Source organism: Trichosurus vulpecula, chromosome 1 (genome assembly GCF_011100635.1).
Source record: "Trichosurus vulpecula isolate mTriVul1 chromosome 1, mTriVul1.pri, whole genome shotgun sequence".
Classification (NCBI taxonomy): Eukaryota; Metazoa; Chordata; class Mammalia; order Diprotodontia; family Phalangeridae; genus Trichosurus; species Trichosurus vulpecula.
In genome coordinates, this window is record NC_050573.1 from 5639776 (window position 1) to 5659307 (window position 19532).

Consider the following 19532-nt stretch of genomic DNA (forward strand, 5'->3'; position numbering starts at 1 on the left):
TTTGAGGTAGTATTTTCTTCAGTGGTCTTTTGGACCTCCTTTTCCATTTGGCTAATTCTGCCTTTCAAGGCATTCTTCTCCTCATTGGCTTTTTGGAGCTCTTTTGCCATTTGAGTTAAGGTTTTTAAGGTGTTGTTTTCTTCAGTATTTTTTTGGGTCTCCTTTAGCCAGCCATTGACTTGTTTTTCATGGTTTTCTCGCATCACTCTCATTTCTCTTCCCAATTTTCCCTCTACTTCTCTTACTTGCTTTTCCAAATCCTTTTTGAGCTCTTCCATGGCCTGAGACCAGTTCATGTTTTTCTTGGAGGCTTTTGATGCAAGGTCTTTGACTTTGTTGACTTCTTCTGGCTGTATGTTTTGGTCTTCTTTGTCACCAAAAAAGATTCCAAAGTCTGAGTCTGAATCTGAGGGTGTTTTTGCTGCCTGTTCATGTTCCCAGCCAACTACTTGACCCTTGAGATTTTCAGTGGGGTATGACTGCTTGTAGAATAGAGAGTACTTTGTCCCAAGCTTGAGGGGCTGCACTGTTGTTTTCAGAGTTATTTCTACACAGCAAGCTCTGCCACACCAGCGCTCCTCCTCCCCGAAGAACCACCAACCTAGACCACGACTCAGATCTAAGCAGGCTCTGCATTCCTGCTCTGATCCGCCACTTAATTCCTCCCACCAGGTGGGCCTGGGGCCAGAAACAACTGCAGATGTAGCTCTGAAAGCAGCCTCAGAGCTGCACCACCTCCGCCACCCCTGGTGCGGTGGCCGACCATTAACTCCTTTCACTCTTCTCCCCCGCAGCTTTTCCTACTAACCTTCTCTGTTGTCTTTGGTGTTTGTGGGTTGAGAAGTCTGGTTAACTGCCACAGCTCACTGATTCAGGGCACTATGGCCTGTTCCACCCGGCTCCTGGGTCTAGTTGGTCTGGGTGTGGCCCATGCTGGGCTCTGCTCCACTCTTCTCCCAGCAAAGTGCAATAGACCTTACCCAGTGATCATCCAGGCTGTCCTGGGCTAGAGCTCTGCTTCCCTCTGCTATTTTGTGGGTTCTGCAGTTCTAGAATTTGTTCAGAGCCATTTTTATACGTGTTTGGAGGGTCCTGGGGGAGAGCTTCGGGCAAGTCCCTGCTTTCCGGCTGCCATCTTGGTTCTGCCCCTCCACTCTGGCAAGAATCTAGCCAGCAATGACTAACAGAGAGACCCCCTTGTGATTGTCACAGGACAATCTATTTCCTTTACCTTTATAGAGATGAACAATGGATGCATTCTTTAACTCCTGGGGGATAACCTCCTCTTCCTACACATCCTGGAAAATTTCAGTCAGCTTTTGTATGAGCAATGGACCCCCTACCTTATAAATCTCAGCTGGAATACAATCAGCACCAGGTGCTTTGTGTTTCAACAATCCTGCTAGCAGCTGTTGTGGGGGTGAAAGATCAACACAAGCCCAACAACAAGAACGCTACCAGCACGCTGCAAAAGCACAGGTCCTTTTGATCTGCTTTAGTAAGGAAAGCAACGTTAAGGGATTGACAAGCTTACTTTAATTCAGCATACAAATATCATTCACTTAGTTCAGGGGAAAAAACCAGCACCCTGAACCTCAGAGCAAAATACAAAGTACAAACATCGACAGACAGACCTTGTCTGATTCAAATCCCAGTATATAGTTACCAGAGTTTAACAAAGTCCCAACGTCCGGGTTACGAGCTGGAGGGCTCTTAGCTACAGCTGCTTGGAGTCTCTGCATCAGCACACCAGCATGAGTGAGAGCCCTGAGCAAATGGCTCTGTCTTCTCAAAGCATTTCAGACGTCATCAAACATCACCTGAATGACCAGAACTTAGGCTCCTATGATGTGGGCTGATGTGGGTGTGAAGCTCCCAGGGTCCTGAGGGGAGGGGCTAAAACCAGAGCCAATCAGATCCAATCAATTTTCTCTCTCTGGTAACTATGTATGTATTGCTTTTGGTCAGACAGTTAGAAGCCCAATCTGTTGGTCTTTGCTATTTGTATTTGCTCTGTTTATATAATTTCTGCTTGTAATTTCTATTTGTATTTTCTTTGAAGTTCAGGGTGCTGACTCTCTCCTGAACTAAGTGAATGATATGTGTGTGTGTGTGTGTGTGTCTGTGTGTTTGTGTGAGAGAGAGAGATTGTGTGATTAAAGTAAGATTGTTGACCCCTTTTAAGTTGCTTTCCTTTAGAAAAGCAGATCAAAGAACCATGCTAGCAGCACTCCTGTGTGCTATTGTTATTGGTCTTACACCCCCAAAGTAGCTGCAAGTAACATTGTTACAACTTCTAGCTGCCCTAATAATGAGAAAGTTCTTCTGAGTTCCAAGTATTACCTTCCCATGTAGTAATGTAAATAGTTTAACAGTATTAAGTCCCTTATGATTTCCCTTTCCTGTTTACCTTTTTATGCTTGAGTCTTATATTTGAAAGTCACGTTTTCAATTCAGCTCTGGTCTTTTCATCAGAAATGTTTAAAAGTCCTCTATTTCATTGAATGCTCATTTTTTTCTCCCTGAAGGATTATACTCAGTTTTGATGGATAGGTGATTCTTGTTTATAATCCTAACTCCTTTGCCCTCCAGAATATTATATTCCAAGCCCTCTGATTCTTTAATATAGAAGCTGCTAAATTTTGTGTTATTGCTCCACAATACTTGAATTGTTTCTTTCTGGCTCCTTGAAATATTCTCTCCTATCTGGGAGCTCAGGAATTTGGCCATAATACTCCAGGGAGTTTTCATTTTGGGATCTCTTTCAGGAGATGATTGGTGGATTCTTTCAATGTCTATTTTACCCTTTGGTTCTAGAATATCAGGGCAGTTTTCCTTGATAATTTCTTGAAAGATGATGTCTTGGCTCTTTTTTTTTTTTGATCATGGCTTTCAGGTACTCCAGTAATTTTAAAATTATCTTTCGTGGATCTACTTTCCAGGTTAGTTGTTTTTCCAATGAGATATTTCATATTGTTTTCAATTGTTCATTCTTTTGGTTTTCTTACATTGTTTCTTGATTTCTTATAAAGTTATTAGCTTCCATTTGTTCAATTCTAATTTTGAAGGAATTATTTTTTGTGAGCTTTTGTACCTTCTTTTCCATTTGGTCAATTCTACTTTTTAAGGAGTTTTTTTCTTCAGTGAATTTTTGTGCCTCTTTTTCCATTTGGCCAATTCTGCTTTTCAAGGCATTCTTCTCCTCTTTGGCTTTTTGTACCTCTTTTACCATTTAGCCTAGTCTGTTTTTTAAGGGGTTATTTTCTTCAGCATTTTTTTGTGTCTCCTTTACCAAACTGTTGACTCTTTTTTCATGATTTTCTTCCATCACTCTCATTTCTCTTCCCAATGTTCCTTCTACCTCTCTTACTTGATTGTCAAAATCCTTTTTGAACTCTTCCATGGCCTGAGACCAATGCATATTTTTCTTGGAGGCTTCAGATGTTCACGTTTTGACTTTGCTGTCTTCTTTTGAGTGTGTTTCATTTGATCTTTATTGTCATCATAGTAACTTTCTATGGTCAGAATTCTGCTGTTTCTCATTTTTCCAGTCTATTTCTTGACTTTTAACTGTTTGCTAAAGTGGGGCTCTACTTCCAGGATGGAAGGAGCACTGTCCCAAGCTTCAGGGGTTTTGTGCAGCTGTTTTCAGAGATACTTCTAGGGACCTGTAAGTTTTCAGCTCTTTCAAGGTGGTATGATACAAGGAGAGGTGTGTTTACTACTCTCTTGTCTTGTGCTCTGGTCTGTGAGTGATGACAAGCACTATTTTCTGCCCTGGAACTGTGACGAGGGTCCCTGCTTCAATGAGGCTATAAGCTCTGGTGTGCTAGTGCTCCTCCTTGCCCTTGGACTGCCACCCAGGACTGAGACCCAGATCTGAGTATGGGCAAAGCAACAGAGTCCTGCCCCCAGTGCCAGAAAAGAGACTCCTGTAATCTTCTGACCAGTTGTTTGACCCCCATTTGTGGGCTGAGAGCTCTTGGAAGCAGCCACTGACACTGTTGATTCAGTGGTTCCCAAGGCCTCCTCCTAGTTTCCTTGTGCCTCATTTGTGCTGGCGTGGCTTGGGCTTAACCGTGTTCCACTGTCACTCCACTGTGACAGACCTTTCCTGACAACATTCTAAGTTGTCTTTTGCTGAAAAATTATTTCACTCCATCCTTTTGTGGGTTTTGCCACTTCAGGAATTGTTTTATGGCATTACTTAAAGGTCTTTGGAGAGATTTTTGAGAGCTCAGTTGAATCCTTGCCTCTTCTCTGCCAGCTTGGCTCTACCTTTTCAATTACTCTGAATTTTTTCAAAGGCCTTTTATTAAGTACAATTTTTATTGCATTATGTAAGAGATTGCATTATGCAATTGCATATTTTGAGATATAGTTATTATTTCTGAGTTTTGGGCTTTTTTTTCATTTTTGAGGATTTTGTGCCCTAATCGATGGTCAATTTTTGTGGTGGTATACCCTTTTCTACTCTTATTCAATATTCTCCAGTGTCCTATTATATCTAACTTTTCCTAAATTCTATTCTGGTCCTTCATTATTCTTTTGGTAAGATTTATTTATGTCTAATTCATTTAATTTGTCCTTTAAGAATTAAGATGATATCCACTGGGTGCATATATTTAGTATTGATATTAATTCATTATCTATGGTACCTCATAGCAAAATGTAGTTTTTCTGTTTAATCTTTTAATTAGATCTATTTTTTTTCTTGTCTTAGACCATAATTGCCACCTGACTTTTTTACTTTGGATATAGAAAAATAGATTCTGCTCTATTCCTTTGTTTTAATTGTGTATCTATTTCAAATGAGTTTCTTGTAGACATGTTGTTGGATTCTGGTTTCTAATCTAATCTGCTATTCTTTTCTGTTTTATGGGCAAGTTTATCCCATTCACATTCTCAATTATGTTTGCTATGTATTGCCCTCTATCCTATCTTCTTATACTTTTTGTTTTTCTTCCCTGTCTCTTCTTTAAGTGGTTGTTTTGGTTATAACTAATTCTGCCCCTAATTTGCCCACCTCCCTTCCTTCTGTTTTCTTATTGGGTAAAATGTATTTCTGTATTAAACTATTTATGTATGTGTATCCTTCCCTCTTTTCTGATCAGATAAGTGAGGTTCAAATGTCACCTGTTCCCCTCCAATCCCTCCACCTTGTATGGATTTCTACTTTCATACCTCATTTATGTGAAATAAATTTCCCCATTCTTTCTCTTCCTCTAGTCAATAAACATTTATTAAGCACCATGTGCCAGGCACTGTGCTGAGTACTGAAATGCAAATACAAAATAATCCAATCCTCCTTGCCCTGAGGAGCTTACAATCTAATGAGGAAAGAAAACAAACAAAAAAACAGAAGCTAAAAAGCAAGGAGGGGGGATAGGGGAAAAGATACCCAACTTGGCAACATGATGAAGTTCCAAAGTAGTACAAATGGGTAAGAAATGAGATATCTGAGCTGAGCTCCCACCTTAAATGGGATTTTGGAGTTCATGAGTCCACTCCACAAACAAGAGCAGCAGAGGGAAATGATGATGAGGAGTACTAAGGATGATGGAATTTTGCAGAATGTTTCCCCAGTAATGAGCTTCCTGGACCATGGTAGAGAAGTCAGAGAAGTCTGAGTAGTGCATTCTTCCTCTCCTTTTCTCACCTCTCCCACTGTATTCCTCTTCCCTACCCTTTCCATTCTGAGATCAACAAAATCTAACAGAAACACTCACAGACCCTCAATCAAATTAGACTCCCTCTTTGGGGTTACATGTGTCATCTCTCCAAATGTAAATAGCCTAACTTTAGTTCATTATGATTACACAGTCCATGTCTATTTTTTATTCTTCTCTTCACTTCTGCATTTGCAGATCAGATTTTATACTCAGATACAGGGTAATTCTTGGCTGTAAGCTCTGGAATATCATAGTCCATGTTCTTCCTGGTGGCTGCTAAAGTATGATCCTGACTGTGGTTCTATGGTACCTGAATTATTTCTTTGTGGATGTGTGCAATTTTTTTTTTTAAACCTAGGAGCTCTGGATTTGGCTACAATATTTCTAGGAGTTTTCATTTTGGGTCTTCTTTCAGTAGGGGACCAGTGGATTCTATTTCCATTTTGTCCTCTGATTCTAAGAGATGTGGGTACTTTTAAGATTTTCTGATATATGGTATCTAGGCTTTTTTAGTCATTGTTTGTAGGTAGTCCAATAATTGTGGGTGATTTCCAGGCCACTTATTTTTGTTATAAGATACCTCACATTTTTTCATATCTTTTCAGTCTTTTCATATTTTACTATTTCTTGATGTCTCATGGAGACATTAGCTTCAACTCAGCCAATACTGTTTCCCTAAGCCTCCCTGAATGGAAAAAATGACTCATTATAACTTTTTCTTGTATGTTTATAAAATGAGAATTTGGTCTGGTGCATTTTTAGTTCATTGTGGAGGCTGAGTGGGTAAGCCAGCCTGTACTGCTTCCTGTTACTCCATTACCTTGGCTCTACCCCCTGAATCTTCTAAAGTTGAAAAACCTCTGTGCTCTGAGAAAAATACCTTTTAACAACCTTTTATTAACCAGTTTTCTCCTTTGCATGAATTTGCTGGTGTCAGTTAATAGATTTTCTCAAGAAAACAATCTTTCTATATGCATAGTTTTCTGTTCTGTATGAATATTTTGATGTTGAATAAGGTGAGTTATAGCAAAAGGCCTTCTCACATTCATTGCATTTATAAGGTTCTTTTTCAGTATGAATCCTATGACGTATATAGTTGGATCTGTTTTCTGACCAAAGGCATTCCTACATTAAAAACACTCACAAGGTCTCTCCAGTATGAATTCCATAGTAATGAGAAAAAGCTGCCCTCTGACACAAGGCTTTCAACATACATTTTTCTCAAGTATGAATTCTATGGTGCTAAGATTAGTGATCTGGACAAATATCTTCTCATATTCATTACATACATAAAGTTTCTATCAAGTATGAATTCTATGATGTGGAACAAGTATTGTCTTTTGAATGAAGGTCTTTCCATCTTAACTGAATTCATAAAGTTTCTCTCCAGTATGTATTCTCTGGTGTTGAATAAGTTCAGGAGACCATAGGAAAGTCTTTCCACATTCATTACATGCATAAAGTTTCTCTCCAGTATGAATTCTCTGATGTCTTCTAAGGTATGAATTCTGGCTGAAAGTCTTCCTGCATTCCTTGCATTCATAAGGTTTCTCTCCAGTATGTGTTCTCTGGTGCTGAGTAAGATCTGCTCTCTTACAGAAGGCCTTCCCACATTCATTACATTCATACGGTTTCTCTCCAGTATGAATTCTCTGGTGGTGACTAAGATTAGAACTGCAGACAAAGGCCCTGCCACATTCGTTGCACACATAAGGTTTCTCTCTAGTATGGATTCTCTGATGGTCAATAAGGTGTGATTTACAGCGGAAGGCCTTACCACATTCATTGCACTTGTAAGGTTTTTCTCCAGTATGTGTCCTCTGGTGCTGACTAAGATTAGTGCTCCGGACAAAGGCCTTCCCACATTCAGCACATTCATAAGGTTTCTCTCCAGTATGAATTCTCTGATGAACTATAAGGTATGAATTTTGGCGGAAAGCTTTCCCACATTCATTGCATTCATAAGGTTTTCCTCCAGTATGTGTTCTCTGGTGTCGAGTAAGTCCAGTGGACCGGAGAAAGGCCTTCCCACATTCATTACATTCATAAGGTTTCTCTCCTGAATGAATTCTCTGATGTCTTCGAAGGTATGAATTCTGCTGGAAGGCCTTTCCACAATCACTGCATTCAAAAGGTTTTCTCCCAACATGTTTTCTCTGGTGTCGAGTAAGGCCAGTGGCCCGGAGGAAAGCCTTCCCACATTCATTGCATATATGAGGTTTGTCTCTAGAATGAGTTCTCTGATGCTCAGTAAGGTGTGAATTACAGTGGAAGGCCTTCCCACACTCATTGCATTTATATGCTTTCTCTCCAGTATGAAGTCTCTGATGTTTTTGAAAACATAAAGTCCGGCGAAAGATCTTCCCACATTCATTACATTCATGAGATTTTTCTCCAATATGTATTCTCTGGTGTCGAATAATTTCATAGCCCCTTAGAAAGGCCTTCCCACATTCATTACATACAAAAGGTTTCTCACCAGTATGAATTCTTTGATGTTCAGTAAGCTGTGACCTCCAGTGAAAGGCCTTCCCACATACATTGCATTTATAAGGTTTCTCTCCACTATGGATTTTCTGATGTTTCCTAAGATATGAATTCTTTTGGAAGGCTTTTCTGCATTCCGTGCATTCATAAATCTTTTCTCCTCTGTGAACTCTCTGGTGCAGAGTAAATTCGGTGTCCTCATGGAAAGTCTTCCCACATTCATTACAATTAGAAAACTTCTTTCCAGTATGTACTTTATGCTTTTCAATACAGTCAAAATTATAGCTAAAGGATTTCTGACATTTATGGTCATTAGAAAATATTTTCTTTAAACAAGTTCTATATTGTTTTACATCTGAATATTTTCTGAAGTTCTTTCTCTGTCTATTATACTTATGAAGAAGATTCTTTCCTATAAAAAATTGCTTCTGTGGCTGTAGAATAGAGATCTTGCCATTTTTATATTCATGGACACTCACTTCATTGGAGGATTTCCTTTTAGTGGTTTTTATTTGTCTTAAATGTCTATCCTCCTTGCTCTGCTCCTCATTTAACCTTGTATAACAATCCCAGCCTCCCCCCAAAATCAAGATCCAAGAAGCATCCCTTAAGAGTCTTTTTTTGGATGATTCTTCCACAGTAAGGCCAAGCTCTGGAGCTGACTCTTTGATTTGAAGCCTAGTGTCTGAATCTGAAAGAAATAAAAACAGTAAACAATCTCTTTTCCTTAGATGAATCTTCTTTTTAAAATTTCTTCTTGCTTCCCTAATTTTCTTGACATTAGTAAGGAAGCTGTGGTCAATGGTTATATTTACTCAGTCTGTTTAATTTACTCAGTATCAATTCTTAGGAGTTACATTTTTCTTCTGTATTCCTATTTATCATTCCTTATGGCAAGATAATATTCTATTACACTGCTATGCCACAATTTATCTAGATAACCCCCACTGTAACCAGCGGAGGAGAAAAAGTAGCCAGGAAAATTTCTGCAGTGAAGTCTTATGACTTTCATGCTTAGGGTAGAGTCATAATGATGTAATTAGAGGGTAAAAGAAAATGAAGGGTTTTAAATCTCTTTTATTTTGCTTTCAAAAAACACTGCATCAAGTGATAGCTCTACCAAGAGTCTAAACTAATCCAACATTTCAAATGATTATATTAAAAAACCTACATATGGGATACAAAGAAGTATTTCTCAGAGTTGTTTTAATTTGTAGTTCCCTGATAAATTAACACTTTTTTGTTGGGTTACTGATGGGTTCTGGTGTCTTCTTTTTACCAAGAAATGCCTGTTCAATCAGAGCCAAGATGACAGAGAAAAGGCACCTGAGCTCTCTCTACAACTCTTCCAAAGACCTCTAAATAAGGCCCTAGAACAAATTTGCGAGCAGCAGAACCCACAAAAGGATGGAGTGAAACAATTTTCCAGTTCAAGACAACTTGGAAGGTCAGCAGGAAAGGTCTGTCACACTAGGGTGACAGTGGAGCACAGTCCAGCCCAGGCCCTGCCAGCACAGATCAGGCACAAGGAAACCAAGAGTAGGTCTTGGGAGCCACTGAATCAATAATGGCAGTGGCTGCTTCCAGAGCTCTCAGCCCAGAGACAGAAAGGGGGTCAAGCAACTAGTCAGAAAGAGATTACAGGAGTCTCTTTACTGGCACTGGGGGCAGAACTCTCTTGCTTTGCCCATACTCAGATCCATCCTGGGTGGCAGTCCAAGGGCAAGGAGATGCATTAGCATACCAGAGTTTGTGGCTGCAGTACAGCAGGGACCCTCATCACAGTTCCAGGGCAGAAAAGAGTGCTTGTCATCACTCACAGGTCAGAGCACAAGACAGGAGAGTAGTAAATACGCTTCTCCTTAGATCATACCACTTTGGAAGAAGTGAAGACTTACAGGTCCCTAGAAGTATCTCTGAAAACAGCTGTACAAAACCCCTGAAGCTTGGGACAATTCACCCTCCACCATGGAAGCAGAGCCCCATTTGAGCAAACAGTTAAAAGTCAAGAAATAGACTGGAAAAATGAGCAAGCAACAGAAAAGTTCTGACCACAGAATGTTACTATGATGACAAGAAAGATCAAATGAAACACACTCAAAGGAAGACAGCAAAGTCAAAACTTCAACATGCAAAGCCTCCAAAAAAAATATGCACTGGTCACAGGCCATGGAAGAGCTCAAAAAGGATTTTGACAATCAAGTAAGAGAGGTAGAAGAAACATTGGGAAAAGAAATGAGCGTGATGCAAGAAAATCATTAAAAAAAGGTTAACAGGTTGGTAAAAGAGACACAAAAAATACTGAAGAAAATAACCCCTTAAAAAACAGACTAGGCCAAATGGTAAAAAAAAAAAAAAGGTACAAAAAGCCAATGAGGAGAAGAATACCTTGAAAAGCTGAATTAGCTAAATGGAAAAAGATGTAATTCCTAAAAAATTTGACTTGAGCAAGTGGAAGCTAATAACTCTATTAGACATCAAGAAACAATAAAACAAAATCAAAAGAATGAAAAAATAAAAGACATGAAATATCTCATTAGAAAAATAACTGACCTAGAAAATAAATCCAGGAGAGATAATTTTAAAATTCTTGGACTATCTTAAAGCCATGATCAAAAAAAAAAAAAGAGCTTACACATCATCTTTCAAGAAATTATCAAGGAAAACTGCTCTGATATTCTAGAACCAGAGGGTAAAGTAGACATTGAAAGAATCCACCAATCATCTCCTGGAAGAGATTCTAAAATGAAACCACCAAGAATATTATAACCAAATAGGAGAGAATACTGCAAGCAGCCAGGAAAAAAAACAAAACAAAACAAAACCAAGCCAAGTATTGTGGAGCTATAACACAAGATTTAGCAGCTTCTATATTAAAGGATCAGAGGGCTTGAAATAGGATATTCTGGAGGGCAAAGGAGCTAGAATTACAACCAAAAATCACCTACCCAGCAAACTGAGTATAATCCTTCAAGGAGAAAAAATGGGCATTCAATGAAAAATAGAGAACTTTCAAGTATTTCTGATGAAAAGACCAGAGCTGAATAGAAAATCTGACTTTCAAATACAAGACTCAAGAGAAGCATAAAAAGATGAACATGGGAAGATGATAGTTATAACTCATATGAATTTTCTCATTATTAGGGCAGGTAGAAGGAGTATATATAGACAGAAGGCACAAGTGTGAATTGAATATGACTGGGATATCTAAAAAAATAAAACTAAAAGGTGAGAAAGAAGAATGCACTAGGAGAAGGAAAAGTGACAGGTAGAACTGAGTAAATTATCTCACATAAAAGAGGCAAGAAAGAGCTTTTACAGTGGAGAGGAAGGGGAAGAAGTGGGGAGGGGGGGAGCGGAGTGTGAATGAACCTTACTCTCATCAGAACTGGCTCAATGAGAGCACAATATACACACTCAAATGGGTATAGAAATCTATCTTACCCTACAGGAAATTAGGAGGGGAAGGGGATAAGAGAAGTGGGGGAGGGGTGATAGAAAGGAATGTAGTTTGAGGGAGGTGGTAGTCAGAAGCAAAACACTTCTGAGGTACTACAGTGTGAGAGAAGAGAGAGAATAGAATAAATGGGGAGGGGGCAAGAAGTAGGATGGATGGAAATATAGTTAGCAATCACAGCTGTTTCTCTAATAAAGGCTTCATCTCTAAAATTTATAGAGAAATGAATCAAATTTATAAAAATTAGAGCCATTCCCCAACTGACAAATGATCAAAAAATATGGTCAGTTTTCAAATGAAGTAATCAAAGCTATCTATATCCATATGAAAAAATGCTCTAAATCACTATTGATTGAAGAAATGCAAATTTAAATAATTCTGAGGTACTACCTCACACCTATTAGATTGGCTAACAGGACAGAAAAGAAATGTGACAAATGTTGAAGGGGTGTGGGAAAATTGAGACACTAATGCACTGTTGGCGGAGTTGTGAACTGCTTCAACCATTATGTAGAGCAATTTGGAACTATGAGCAAATATTTATAGCAGCTCTTTTCTGGTGGCAAAGAACTGGAAATTACAGGGATGCCCATCAATTGGGGAATGGCTAAACAAGTTGCGGTATATGATTGTAATGGAATACTATTATAAGAAATGATAAGTCAGATGCTCTCAGAAGAATCTGGACTTAGATGAACTGATGCGAAGTGAAATGTGCAGAACTAAGAGAACACTATACACTATAACAGCAATACTGTAAGATGATCAACTGTGAAAGACTTAGCTATTCTCAGCAATACAATGATCCAAGACAACTCTGAAGGACTTATGATGAAAAATGCTATCCATTCCAAGAAAGAACTGATGGAGTCTGAATACAGATCGAAGCATACTTTTTTAAATTTTATTTTTATTGGGTTTTTATTTTGGTCTATTTTCTTTTACATGATTGACATGGAAATATTTTACATGACTACACATGTATAACATATATAAAATTGCTTGTGTTCTCAATGAGGGGGTGGGGAGGGAGAGAATTTGGAATTCAATTTTAAAAATGAATGTGGAAAATTGTTTTTACATGTAATTGGGGAAAAATAAAATACAAAATTCAAAAGAAAGTAAAAAGAAATGCCTGTTCATGTGCTTGAAACATTTATCTAGTGGTGAATGGATTGTAGCCTGATTTATTTATGTCCACTTATTACCCATTATTAGCCTAGAGATCTATTCAAAGGGCTTTATAGTGAAAAGTAAACAGTGGCTATCCAGCTAGATATCATAGAGAGAAACACATCACTAGGCCATCAAAATTTACTTCAGTGTCAGACTGCAGGCCTACTTGGGCACAGGCCTAATTCTTTACCAAGTCTCAAAAAGCAGCTTGAGGACTATAGGAACCAGATTCTCTTCTGAGCTAATAAAGAAAAAGAGGAAATGGCAATCACTGGGGCACCTGTCTCGCCTCTAGCTCTGTATCTGTTATGGAAGTTGCTCATTAGAAAGAGCAAGTAATAGAGAAAGAGGGATGCCTCAGAAGTCAATCCTAGCCCTGCTGTCTTCCAGGAATGGTGAGTGGTCTCAGATGGACCATAATTGAGTATAAGAGACAAGATGGTGGGCGAAGGGTCACTGAGCAGATAATGGGTTTAAGAAATTGGTTCATGTGACCTCCAAATCTCCAGACTTGGAACTCAACCCCATTACACTTCTGGAGTGCTGTGAGTTGGATGCCAACTCTGAGAATATAATGTGTGAATATACATATGTACAGCAGGTCCAAAAGAGTTCATAAAGCCTTTGACCTAGTGATGTTACTTTTAGGAGCGTACCCTAAGGGGAGCACTGAAAGTAAATGAAGACCACTTCATACAAATAAAGTCAACTTCAAAACTATTATTTGTACTAACAGAAAGCTGCAAATAAGCCTGTGGTCCAATGTATGGGAGCAGCTGGACAAAGTCTGGCATATATCCAACCTTCGTAATTGTGTTTTCCCTCTAAATTCGATGGAATAAGAGAAGTATAGGGAGGACTGCATCAAGAGAAATACAAGATCTGAAACCATACAATGACTACACACGGCAAAAAATACGCAACAGAAGACTAAAACTAGGGACCAAAGAAAGATATCACAAGGGGATGTAAAGGAAAACAGAACACATTTCTTATTATTTCCTTCAAGTAAACATTTAAAAGAGAGAAAGAGAATTGATCTCAAGAGAAGCAAGGCAGGCAGCGTTGAATACACTCTGAGTTCTGGATTAAGAGTTTTCAACAATCATAACACACCAAAGGTTTCTCTAATACAAACTGATATTGAGTCCAGGACAAAATCTAGATTCAATCACCTTATTCTCATAAGCTTTCTCTCCAAAGACTTGAGTCTGATGTCAAATAATACATACTCTTTTAGAGAAGAAATTCCCAGATTGTTTTTTGAAGTTTCTGGTCAGCATCTTTCACTTCACGTCAGGAGAAAACAAAGGGATTTCCCACCTTCACTTGACTTCCACACCACCCAGTTATCATTTTTATTTTATTTTCTTGTATTGGAAGCTCTTTTTATGTGGTTTCCACTTATGGAGAATCTTTTGAACATATAACCACAGGATGGTACTTTCAGAATTGGAAAGGACTTGGAGGCCAGGAAGCACTCACTCAAGTCTTGTGCAGAATCACATGGCACAGTTACAATACACCAAGGTATACACTGCCCCATGGAGCCCATCAATCTATTTTATGGCAGTACACCAAAGCTTCTGCTATCTGTAGCATATGCATGGGTGCCCACTTTGGTGGGAGGGTTGCTTTCGGAGATTTTGATTTTTCTTCATTGTTTCTCCGCATTGTTCTAATGCTTCTCTACCATGGCATCAACCAGGCTTCCCCAAACTTACAGATAAAAGGACTAATCTCTTATGAATCTTCAGTGGGATGGTTCGAACATAAAAATGTCCAGCTAGGTTGTTTGGGCCTAGTCTCTCACTCAGGAGAAAAACAGAAAATGCCCTAGTCACCCTGCTGTACATGTTAGACTTGGTTGATAGAGAATGTGTTTGCCATTACCGGAGATCTTCCGCTAGAGAGCCTGGGGAGTGTGTTCCACCCCAAGTGAGGATCAGGTCCTTTTCTGCTCTGACATTCAAGGATACCATAATAAAGTAATGACTGAAGAATGGAAGAAAACAAAGGACTATCCCCTATTGAGCTTTCTCTGAGACCTGAGGAACAAGAAAAGCCAGCTACTTGATGGGTTGAGGGGAAGACGCAGTGCTGCGTAGGAGCTCATGACAGACAACCTCGGCTGTTCTTCACAGGTGTAGAGAACTGGAAAATAGCTCCCTGTCTACACTCACCAGGAAGGACTCTCTGAGCTACTGCATAATCCAATCCAATCAACTGGTTTTTACTCACGTACCTGGACGGCTGCTTCTTGGAAAATGACCCTCAGGTATCCAAGCTGCTTCCCCTTGCACCAACTGAGAGATCACATCTGGCCTGGCAACCACAAAGCCTGATCAATGGAAAAAGCAAAGTGGTAGGGAGGGAGAGAGAGACCTCAGAATTCAATCCTAGCTCCTCTCTCTTCTGGGAATAGTGGGAATGCTAGCATAGTCCAGAGGGTAGTACAAGAGACATCTGAAGGATGTTCTGGTTGGTGTTCCTAAGAAACATGGGAAAATGGGGCACGGCATAGATTTGGGCTCAGAAAGAAAAGTGGTTCATATAACACAACTCTTACTAAGATAATTTGGAACTTTCTGGTCTTCAAAGACCTGCACTGGGAATTCAGAGAGAAACTCTGGTCTGAGGGTACAGAGACAATGAGGTACAAGACAATGAAATGGTCAGTTTCTATTTTACAGACCCAGAACCATATGGCGGACAGCAGATATGTTGAGAATCTTGTCTCTTGGTCATAAAAGCATTTTTCAGCCACTTCTGTTTTTTCTTAAAGCCAAAGAATCACAGTTAAACAGTAGACACGTCCCCCAGAATACACTAAGGAAGGAAACAATTACCCTTTAATGGGCATATCTTGCATTCCAGGTGGAAACCATCCTTACCCAGGCCAACCAGATTCCTGTAGTTCTCCAGCATCACCTCCCGGTAAAGCTCCTTCTGGGAAGTGTCCAGGTAGCCCCATTCCTCCCAGGTGAAGTCTACAGCCACATCCTCAAATGTCACTGATTCCTGAAATAATCATTCATTCATTCAATGGGTTTCCCCCGGCACCACCCATCTGATAAACCTTGGGGGAGGGATGAAATGTGCAGGACTCGACAAAGATTGAGTCTCACCATTGAGCTGAGGGCTCAAAGCTAAACATTCATTTCATCCCTCCTAAGTTACTGAACTTACACTATTCTCTGAAAACAGGTTAAAAAAAAATCACTGTAATGTGCCAGGAGCCTTGAATGTCATGATAAATGAAGGCCCCAAGGAAGGTCAGAGGAACCAGAGAGACCCTGGGCCAGAGTGGGGCTGACGCTAAAGGAAGGAGGCTCTGGGTGTGGGTGGAGGGGAGGGGATCTGAAGTCCCTCAGGTGATGTCACCTCAAGGAAGTCCCTTTCCTTCTTAGGGCCTTGTCCAAGATCATGGCCCCATAGATTAGATCTGGCTGGGAGCCACAAGGTCACCCATGACAAGATGGGATTCTGGGATTGGCCAAGGTCACAAAGCAGCTGGGCTAGGTGGGATTCAAACCAAGATCCTGTATTTGTATTTCTGTCCCTGCCAAAGCACAAGGCCTGGCATACTGTAGGCGCTTAAGCAATGCACATGGAGTTATGGATGGAGTCAATGGCTGTGTCTGCACTGAAGGACGGTCCCACTCACCTGGGGGGCCATGGCTTCCTCTCGGCTCTTCTGCCCCTCGGGCCAGGCAGGGGCCTCTCCTGGGGAGGAGAAGGGAGGGCCGTGATCCTGGAGGGCACCCTGCAGAGCCAAAGGCATGACTTAGGGGAAGGAGGGCCAGATGGACATGCCAGGAGCTCAGGAAGTGGCGACGATCCTGGGCTGCCTGCTGTGGCCGATACTGACCCCCAGGCTGCCCTGGCCCCATTTCTCGGGGGTGGGGGGGTAAACTGAGGCAACGCCCCCTTCAGGAGGCGCAGGCCCCACGGAGCCTCCCCAGGAGGCAAATAGGCGCCTCTTCTCGCGGAAGGGGCGGGGAAAAGGGGGACTGGGGATGGGGGGGGGGGGGGGAACCGTGCGCAGGCGCGTTGAGCACCCCTTCTGCCCGCTCAGCAAACCCTGAAACGGATGGAGAGAGGCTCAGCGCGCCCCAGTGGATGTAGCTCGGGCGGGCACCGAGGGTGGACGGTCTGTCAGGCCGCTCCCCCTTCCTACCCGTGGGTCAAGTGGCCCTACCTCACCTCCAGGGCGCAGATCCCCGCTCAGGGACACCCTGCTAGACTGAAATGACTGGACAGAAAGCGGCGTGGAAAGAGGAAGTTACGTCATAGACTGCCTGTGCATTTTCCGCTGCGCCTTCTGGGAAACGTAGTTCGGAGGGCGGGAGAAGTTGACACGCATGCGTACTGAGTGTGGGCTTCTCGGCTAACTCAGAGGAGTCCCGAATCTTCGTGCACCTATAACCCCAAGCTGTGCTGCCTCCAGATTGGAGAAAAGAAAAACCGTGAAGCTACTGGAGACTCCTGCGTGTGACAGTTTCTTTTCACGCCATGGCCCGACTCTTTCCTTCCTTAGGGACCTTGCTCCTGGCAGCCAGCTGGCTGGTCCAGTGGCTCCAGATTTGGATTTAGAGGCAGGAGGTCCTGAGCTCAAATGCAGCAGAGGCACTTCCCTAGCCCGGTGCCTGCCTGCCTCAGTTTCCTCGTCTGTCACCTAGGGTCTGTATAATTACAGCAACTGCCCCCCAGCCTTGTTCAGGATGTGTTAGTATCAGTAAACCGCTTAAAGCACTCACTGTATGAGTGGGAGCTGACTAGCCCTGACCCCTCAGGTCCTGCGACCTTCCTGGTCAGACACATGGCTTGTTAGTCGTCAGCCAACCAGCATTTACTAAGCGCCGTTTGGAGTCAGGTACTGTAGTGTGGAGGAAGCCGACTGAGAGCTGAAGGACATCTTCTCAGAAAAGTAACAATGGAAGAGAAAGAAACAGTTTAGGGTTGTGCAAATAGAGACAGACTCAGTCTGTATTTTATTGAACTACAGAACAAGGCCACGGATTCTAACTTGAAGAAGACCCCCACTCTTTTAGACAGCTCCGGGAGAATAACTACAGAGAAAACATCCTGCCGGCAACAAACGTGGTCTTTGCAACTCCTGGGACCCCCAAGGCCAAGACATTCTCCAAACCTCCTGATGACCTGTCCTGCAAACTTCACCTCCTTCTGTTCATTATTTCCTATTTGTTTGTCTGGCTCTCCCGTTAGACTGTGAGCTCCAGAAAACAGGACATGGCTCTGTTGCCTCTTTTTTGTGGCTGCTTGCTCAATGTTTCTTGATTGATTGAGCAGCCTCACCTGCCAGCTTCCTTTGCCACTGCTGATGTTGCCTGAAATTGTGGAAAACTCCATATATGGGTGTATCTCCCTTGGTTCCTTGGAGTTGCTAGCCCCCTGCCAATTGCCCATCTGCCAAGGCTAATTTTGCATTTATTGGCCTATAGTTAAACTGACCAAATTGGGAAGAATTACTGTCCAAGAGAATCTTGGGGCCTCTAGGTCACTGCTTCTTAAACTGTGGGTCATGACCCCATATGAGGTTGTGAAAAATTTGGCAACAAGTTTCTGAACACACAATGACAAAAAATTAATTAAAAGTCAAATGTGTGTTGTAAACTAAAAATAAAAAATCTTAATTAAAAAAATCAAATGTGTAATGAATCTGAGGCATTTCTGATAGCCATTGTCTGTGTTGTGTCAGGCAACTTCACAGGAGCCTTCCTTCTGAACTCAAAGCTATGCCCACTTTGCACTGCATATGCCCTCAGGCTATGCAATGGCAACAAACACTGCCAAAACTCCAAAAAGGATCCTGAGTGGAAAAAGTTTGGGAAACCCAGCTCTAGGTTGAAGAATTCCCCCAAAGTGCCAAGATCTCAGAACACAAAGAAAGGCAAAAGAAAAATCCCTGGTTTCAAGGAACTAACGGAGGGAGAAGAGGGTTTAGGACAGAGCTCTAGGACTATCCCCCAGTTAGCAGGTATTACCAGGCACAGCAACCAACAGTCCAGAAGGAGGAGATGAGAGTTTCCACGATGGCATTTGCAGTGTCAGCAGAGGAAAGGGGGCCTATGTGAAAGATGTTACAGAGGTAAAATCAACAGGCCTTAGAGTAGTGTGTATGGGGGACAGGGGAGTGAGAGATAATGAGGAATCTAGGTTGACACTTAGGTTGTGAGCCTGGGGAGGATTGCCCAACAGTAACGGGGAAGTTTGGAAGGAGGGAAGATGTGGGAGGAAAGATAGTGAGTTCAACTTGGGATGTGTGGAGTTTAAGATGTCTACAGAACACCCAGGTCAAAATGTCCACTAGTGTCCAGAGTTGGAGATGTGAGACTGGAGGTCAGCAGAGTGGTTAGGGCTGAATGAGTACATTTGAAAATCCTTAACATGGAGATGACAATTGAGTTCATCAGAACTGATGCAATTAAATAAGTGAAATAGTATAGAGGGAGAGGAGAAGAGGGCACCCACAAGTAGCAGGCATGACTTGGATAAAGATCCAACAAAGGAGACTGAGCAGGAATGGTTAGACAGATAAAAACACCTGGAGAGGATGGTATGATACAAACATTGAGAGTCAGGAGTATCAAGGAGGCTGATCATGTCAAAAGCTGCAGACATCAAGAACGAGGATTGAGAAAAAGCCAATGGACTTGGCCATCAAGAAATCATTGAAACTTTGAAGAGAACAGTTTCAGTTAAATGATGAGGTTGGA

General features: G+C 41.5%; 1 protein-coding gene across 1 annotated transcript; it reads right to left on the bottom strand.

Moving 5' to 3' along the window:
• Positions 1 to 5349: 5349 nt before the first annotated feature.
• Positions 5350 to 18165, bottom strand: LOC118845461 (zinc finger protein 345-like). The gene is made up of 6 exons (XM_036753412.1): positions 18112 to 18165; positions 16994 to 17047; positions 16460 to 16558; positions 15687 to 15813; positions 15038 to 15133; positions 5350 to 8850 (listed from the first exon to the last, which is right to left on the bottom strand). Exons 1-6 carry the CDS (start codon positions 18163 to 18165, stop codon positions 7034 to 7036), a joined length of 2247 nt encoding a protein of 748 aa, XP_036609307.1. The 3' UTR covers positions 5350 to 7033.
• Positions 18166 to 19532: the final 1367 nt, after the last annotated feature.